The 7,241-nt window shown below is 31.2% G+C and overlaps 1 protein-coding gene across 2 annotated transcripts; it reads left to right on the plus strand.

Moving 5' to 3' along the window:
- Nucleotides 1–292: 292 nt before the first annotated feature.
- On the plus strand, nucleotides 293–4,796 carry LOC108327043 (cytochrome c oxidase assembly protein COX11, mitochondrial). Of its 2 annotated transcripts, none has more exons than XM_017560719.2 (8): nucleotides 293–455; nucleotides 1,580–1,706; nucleotides 1,963–2,311; nucleotides 2,411–2,463; nucleotides 2,943–3,015; nucleotides 3,459–3,563; nucleotides 4,112–4,192; nucleotides 4,270–4,796. In XM_017560719.2, exons 2-8 carry the CDS (start codon nucleotides 1,627–1,629, stop codon nucleotides 4,369–4,371), a joined length of 843 nt encoding a protein of 280 aa, XP_017416208.1. In that variant the 5' UTR covers nucleotides 293–455; nucleotides 1,580–1,626; the 3' UTR covers nucleotides 4,372–4,796. The 2 variants fall into 2 exon arrangements, with proteins under 2 accessions (XP_017416208.1, XP_017416209.1); XM_017560720.2 differs by having other exon boundaries at nucleotides 1,999–2,311.
- The last annotated feature ends 2,445 nt before the right edge of the window (nucleotides 4,797–7,241 follow it).

Raw genomic sequence — 7,241 nt, forward strand, 5'->3', positions numbered from 1 at the left:
ACTATCTCCACAATATTATATATGTGAAGTAACTAATTCCACGTTGCATATATATATATATATATATATATATATATATATATATATATATATATATATATATATATATATATATATATATATATATATATATATATATATATATATATATATATATATATATATATATATATATATATATATATATATATATATATATATATATATATATATATATATATATATATAATAGAAATTTATCTTTGTAAAAAGTTATTATCGTTATTTTATATATAATCCAAAACCACGCTAATGTAAAGTTTTCAAAATTTCCCAACCCAATAGAGTGAAGGGGAAAAGAAGGTCTATTCAATCCATAGCTTGGAATTCCCAGCAGGCACGGTGATTCTGATTGTTGTTATCCTCAAAGGCTTCAGCTTTGGTCCTCCCCTCTCAACAACCTCATCAATTTCGGTGTAACACTTCTGCTCTCATCCTCGCACTTTCACAATTTTACTACATTTCTAAAAAATTTATGTTTTGTCTCGATTCTTGATTTGGCTGATGAAATATGTGGATTGGGTTCACTTATGTTTTGGGTCTGATTTTGATTTTGCGTTTGCGGGGTTATGCTTCCCAGCGGAGCAAGTATTGTGGTGCACTAATTTTGTTCGATGGAATGTCTCACTGAACTAATGTTTTTTTAATGGCTGGACCCTTCACTTTGGAATACTTAACCCCTTTCTAACTTCTGTTTTCTTTTAATATTCTAGCTTCGTTATTGTTCTCTGTGGCTGCTTATGCTTGTTTGAGCTACGTGCTTCTTTACCTATTGAATCACAACTTACGTGTGTGTTGAAAGCATCGTGCTCTGTTAGTTTATGTTGGGAATTTCATGTTTTTGCTTGGAATTAGGGAGAGTAGTCGAAAGAAACCTGATTCAAAGAAAAGGAGGATTTTCCTCCTCTTCCTTGGGTCCATGTTAATGTTATTTGGATCATGCTTGGTCCGTTTTGTGTAGTTTTATTCTTTTATTGTTTATTATCATTAAGACAAGAGTATAAACTTAGTCAAGTAAAATGGTTTGGGGGAAATTTAGTGACACTTTTTGACTTGATTTGGTGATCATTTCCTTCACAGGAGCTGTCTGTCCTTTTGCCGTGCCAGATTTTAGTGTACTGTTATTGTGGCTTGTTTTTGTTATTAAATTTCAATTTTTTATTAACTTGTGAGTTTGTTGTTGACATTGTAGTTTTTGTTAATAGCTCTACATAATGTATGGATGGAAATTTTCATGCAATCTGATTGCAAACAAAAATATTTTTCTTATTGACAAGCATATAGAAAATTTTGTCATAGAACTGAATTTTTAGGAAAACAAATTCTCTTATACCACTGTTTGTGAGAATGTATTGACATTTTGATTCTTTTTCCTAATTGCTAATGTTGAAAAAGGTTCGTTCATGTATTTTGGTCCTTGATCAAACCATACATATAACTCGGTATTAAAAAGTTGTTTTTATCCGTGATCAATTTTCCAACACTCAAACATTTCTATAGATGATTCACTTAAGTTTATACTTATTTTCTTTTCTTGCAGTTAGCACTTAGTGTCCTGTTATTGTAGGGACGTAAGTCTTGCTAAACATGATATGTTCAAGGCTAAGTAGGAGAACTCATCCCTTGCCATATCTTAGGGCACTGCAAACCAACTCTCTTGAATCCAGGTTATACTATGTTGCACCAATTCCTATGGTTTTGTTATTTTTATCTCAGGTTATTGATTAATTTTCTAATGGTAATGGGGATTATTTGAAACATGTTTGTCATAGAATGAAATAAGTTATATTTTACTACTTAAGCATCCTTCTCAAACCAATTGTTCTCTCCAATTAGTTTTTGCCTCTCTAAAATCTGACTTCCAGAAAGAAATTAGTTTATACTTTAATCACTTATTTGTAGATGATTTTGTTTTTTATACAGATGCCTATCTATCCTTTCTAAAAGAACAAGTTACAGGTTCATTAATCCTAAAACCAGCTTCCAACACAATTTCTCTTGTAATATTCCGGTATCAAAGTTTAACCAAGAATTGTACCATCTGAGTTACCGTTCTTCAGCTCTTGCTTCACAGAATGTTGGAAAGTCATGTTCCATTCCTGGTTTGCGACACTTCTCATCTCATGCATCCAAAGAGCAGAAATCACAAAAAATGCTTTTATACTTGACGGGCTTAGTTTTTGCTATGGTTGGCTGCACGTATGCTGCAGTTCCCCTTTACAGGAGATTCTGCCAAGCCACTGGCTACGGGGGAACTGTCACCCGGCGTGAGGTGTGTCTGTGTTGGTTTTCAATGGCTTTGAATATTCATCAAAACTTGGTATTTTTTTCTTATTTTAACTGATAATTATGAAATTTCACATTTTTACAGACGGTTGAAGAAAAGATTGCTCGACATGATAGCAATAATACAGTCTCCACAAGGTTTTAATTTTTTTTCTTATTGGATGTTACCTTTTTACCATCACTCATCATAGGATTAGTGTTTTCTTCAGGTTCATGGTTATTAGAAATAGCTGTTGAATTCCCCAGCAGTTTTGAAAGAAAAAAAAAAATCATCATTTCACTGTTCCTAATATGGTGGTTCAAATTATTGGAGCTGCTTTGTGTTCCTTCATTTATACTGGGAATATGTATGAGATAGTACTTAGACAAAAGACTAAGCAAAGGAAGGTTAAGATAAAAATATATTTATTCAGCTGTTGTACCTGAAGATTTCTCCATAGAACTTGCCTATTCTGTGTACCATCAACAGTAGTACCTCTAGTGCTCTTTTGATATGTCATGGGAAATTGTATGTAATGGTTCAATAAGAGCTATGCTTATGAGGAATTATTCAATAATCCTCATTTTGGAAGCTAGCTTTTTTGCAGTCATAACTGATAATTTTCTTTTTTGTTCAGGGAAATAGTGGTGCAGTTCAATGCTGATGTTGCTGATGGGATGCAATGGAAGTTTATTCCCACACAGAGAGAGGTCAATATAACTTACCCTCTTGTACCTTAAAAAAAATATTGCTTTCCATCACACAGGATTTATTTACTTACATGTGAAAGTATTGTTTGTGATTGTGGTCAATTTATTTCCTGGAGCTGTTAGTTTTATTTATATTAGTCATCTAATTTAAGAATGGCAACTCAAAGAACTACTAATAACGAAGTCAAGTTAAAGTCTGAGCTTTTGTTTGAAAAGCCAGGTTATCATAGTTTAAATATGTGGGGTAGAAGTGGTATTTTTAAATCTAAATCTAGTTGTATGCTTACTTAAACACTTTCACATTTGCTGCGTTTGACTGCTCGATAGTGTTTCATGTCATTAAAAAAGTTGAATGTTGTAGTACACATCCCCTGGAACACTCGGGGAATTGGAGAATGAAAAAATAAGAACTAAAATGTGGCATTGTTCATTTATTGTACCAGGTTAGGGTCAAGCCCGGTGAAAGTGCCCTCGCATTTTATACCGCGGAAAACAAAAGTTCTACTCCAATAACAGGTGTTTCTACGTATAATGTGACTCCAATGAAGGTACTAACTACTGATGAATACTCTGTTCTATTCATAACAAACGATGTCCGTGAACTTTGATACTTTAGAAACAAAGTCCCACATCGGATAAAATAAGAAATGAACATGAGTTTATATACACATAACATACCTCTATTGATAAGAGGCTTTTTGGAGTGGTACCAAAAGCAAATCCGTGAGGGCTTGGCCCAAAGCGGACAATATCTAATCACTGTGAAGATATCTATGCGTATGTGTGTGTTGTCCCTCCCTACACTAACTACTAATGAATACTCTGTTCTATTCATAACAAACGATGTCCGTGAACTTTGATACTTTAGAATTTTGGAAGTTTATGATATGAATATCACTATGATTAAAACCTTGGCATATGGCTAAGAACTTAATATCGTTTTTGAAGTCTTCCTGTTGCAAGTCTTTATTTTTTAAATCTCTTTCATGCTTTACTTATTGAAGAATGTTGTTTTTGTTTCTTCCCTTTTCTCTCCTTCCTAGTTCTCCAAAATAGTATTTTGAAAAAATTTCCGATTATAAATTTTCTTATCCAGGCTGCAGTGTACTTCAATAAAATACAATGCTTCTGCTTTGAAGAGCAGCGACTTCTTCCCGGAGAGCAGATTGACATGCCTGTAAGTGTTTTCGAATTGAACTCCACTTTGTGCATAATGCACTTACATCTAAATTCTATGCTGCTTGGACAATGTAGGTATTTTTTTATATTGACCCGGAATTTGAGACGGATCCTAAAATGAATGGTATCAATAACATCATGTTATCATATACCTTCTTCAAGGTTCCTGAGGAATAAGACCAACATGAATGTTCACGTGAAATTCAAATAAAATCTCCTTCCAATTCAAAGTACAAAGAGGCAGAGCACATTGATGAAGCTTGAGTTTTCGTTACTTATGATAACCTTGTGATCAAGTTTTGAAGGTTCAAGGTACAATGCCATGCCATGACATCAGTGAATTATGCTGATTTTCTGGTGCTTCTAAGTTAAAACAGCATTTGGAGTACCTCCTGAAGTTAGCCATTTAGATTAATTATTTTGCTTTAAAAGTTATTGAAATTCATGTTGGCAAAAAAGGTATGTTAGAATAACGTGTATGGTCAATGGAAACTAGGAAGGTTTGAGTTTTGGTGTAAGTCTAATGAGGCATTTATTTTATACTTTTATAAAACCCAATTATTTATAGATGATACTTTATAGAGTTTGTTTCTTTTCGAAAATGTTCTAAAATAATTATTTTCTTGAAGAGTGCTAGAAACAAATCTCTTAACTATTAGTTAATACTTATTTAAAACCACAAAATCGTTAGTATGACTAGTTAAATAATAAGACTCCCCAATTTTTTAAAATAAACTTTAGTTCAAGTGTAAGTTAAATAGTAAAGAAAATATTATTATTTAGAATGTGGGGTCAAGGTCAACATTCATGATTGTATTGTGTTGTTTGAAGTCCAAATGTTGTCCAATAAATGGCCTTTTGTGTGGTCAAATTAATTTGATGGTACTTGCAAAAGTTATTTGAATAACAAAGTTAGAGAACGTTTGATAAATAACAATTAATGCAATAATTAATACAAGTAATTTATCTTACTTCAAATCTTTATTTATAGATTTTGTGATAAATTTTTGATTAAAGTTGACTTAATTACATCTAATTGTGACTAATTATATTTTATTCTTAATTTAATTAATTTTAAGGTTAATCTATTTGAGATTATTCATCTCAATCTATTCAACTCAAGGTTGAACAATTTGTTTAGTGATCAGCCAAGCTCGATTTGTTATCTGAGCCAATTTTGACTCATCTGAGCTAATTCATGGTCAACTGACCTATTTGGTGGCCGATTAGACTTAGTGTTCTGTTCACCCTGATGATTGGTATCTGGGTTAGTATGGTTGGTCAGCCTGATTGGTGAAAGGCCGGACTTGGTGGCTTGTGCTTTAGGTTGTGGGATGTCTCTTTAAACTAGTGTATGATCAATCGGTCTTTTTGGTGTTTGACTGAGTTCGTCGATTAGCTTTCCAAGTTGTAGGTTAACTATTCGAGTTTATTCATGACTAGCCTAGTTGTTTAGTGATTGACCAGACTTGTTAGTTAACTACCTAGATTATAATTGATTATCTGAACGGTAGCTGACTGAATAGCCATACATTATAATTATAAATCATTTCAATTAATCAATTTTCAATTCAACAAACCATGTAATTAAACTATAGATATAAGTATAACAATTGTTTACGAGCACGGATAATTTTGCTTTATTATGTTATTAATATTACATGTAGTCTAGGTTTACAAATGAAAAATAAAAAACTGCTTTGACCATAACACATAATATAAACATTTTATTAGTCTACTATTTTATAACGAAGATGGTATTTACTTTTTCTTTTTTATTTATTTAAATCAATGTTACGATTAAATATACAGTTAGAAACAGCGGTAAAATTTTGGTAAATGTTCTGCAGCAAGAAAAATCCCTTTTTTCTTTCTATTTGTATTAGGATAAAATTTAAGTGCAGTATTTTAATATGCTCTTCCCCGTTTTAATATCTTTACTAGTTCTAATGCGCTCTTTGTTGTAATTTATTTTAATAAAACGTTAAGTTAATTTAAATACTTATCTGAATAATTGTTTTTAAGCTCCACTTTTTAACTCTGTTGCATTTTTGTAAGTTCTATTTTAATCCGTGAAAATATATCATTTAGTTCATCCTTAATGGTTGAAATTTGGAACACTGACAAAAAAAAAAATACTCCATCCTGTTATTTGATGGAAAAAAGAAATCCCATTGGGCTCGGTTTTCCTTTCGGCATCTTCTTCCTCGCCTTCATAATTTCTTCTTGCACTCTTATACGAAAATTTCAATTTTATCCTCTTTTCATTTTAAGTTCTGAAACGCACAATTGAGATACGTTTCGAAATTTATAATCGAAAATGCAAAAGTTGTATTCCAGATCATACATTCCAAAATACAAAAATATTGTGTTTTGAATTATATAATTTAAAGTGCATTTTTTATTTTGTATTTGGATTTCACAGTCTGAAACATCTTTTTAATAAAGAAGAAGGTGAAGAGTAGTCCCAAGAAATTGTCTCTTATTCTCCTTTTCCCAAAGGGAACCAATGCAAAAATAACCAAATAGTTAATTTTCTATATTTTAATAAAAATTAATTCAAGCTAGTTTTCTTGTTTTTTTTAATTTGTTTTATAACTTTTAATCATTTTTTACGTATTATTTAACAAAAATATTTTTTATACGTAATTTGTTTTAAAATGTGGGGTTGAAAAATAAAAGTCAAATCTTGTGGGGATGGATTCTCAAGATTCCTACTGAATTTAGTATCAAAATTTCATCATTAGAAAAAGATATAAATGACCTTTTGGAGATGCAGTCACCCACCCATACCCCACCACCATGTTATCTATCTCAAAACCTATTAAAGTTTATCAAATTAGTTTGAGAGATAAGATTCTCAATATTTTATCTTGTCCATCAAATATACTTTACAAACTATTGATTTACTTTCATTATTTGAGTGGAAAGAAAAATAAAATAAAATTCTGAACTTATCATATCATTAAAATCAATCTGTTTGAGAACAGAGTATGTGTTTTTTTAGAACGCTAAAGTATGTACGAAGTCTAGTTTTTTTTTCTTAG

This window comes from Vigna angularis, chromosome 2 (genome assembly GCF_016808095.1).
Source record: "Vigna angularis cultivar LongXiaoDou No.4 chromosome 2, ASM1680809v1, whole genome shotgun sequence".
In the NCBI taxonomy this organism is placed as follows: domain Eukaryota; kingdom Viridiplantae; phylum Streptophyta; class Magnoliopsida; order Fabales; family Fabaceae; genus Vigna; species Vigna angularis.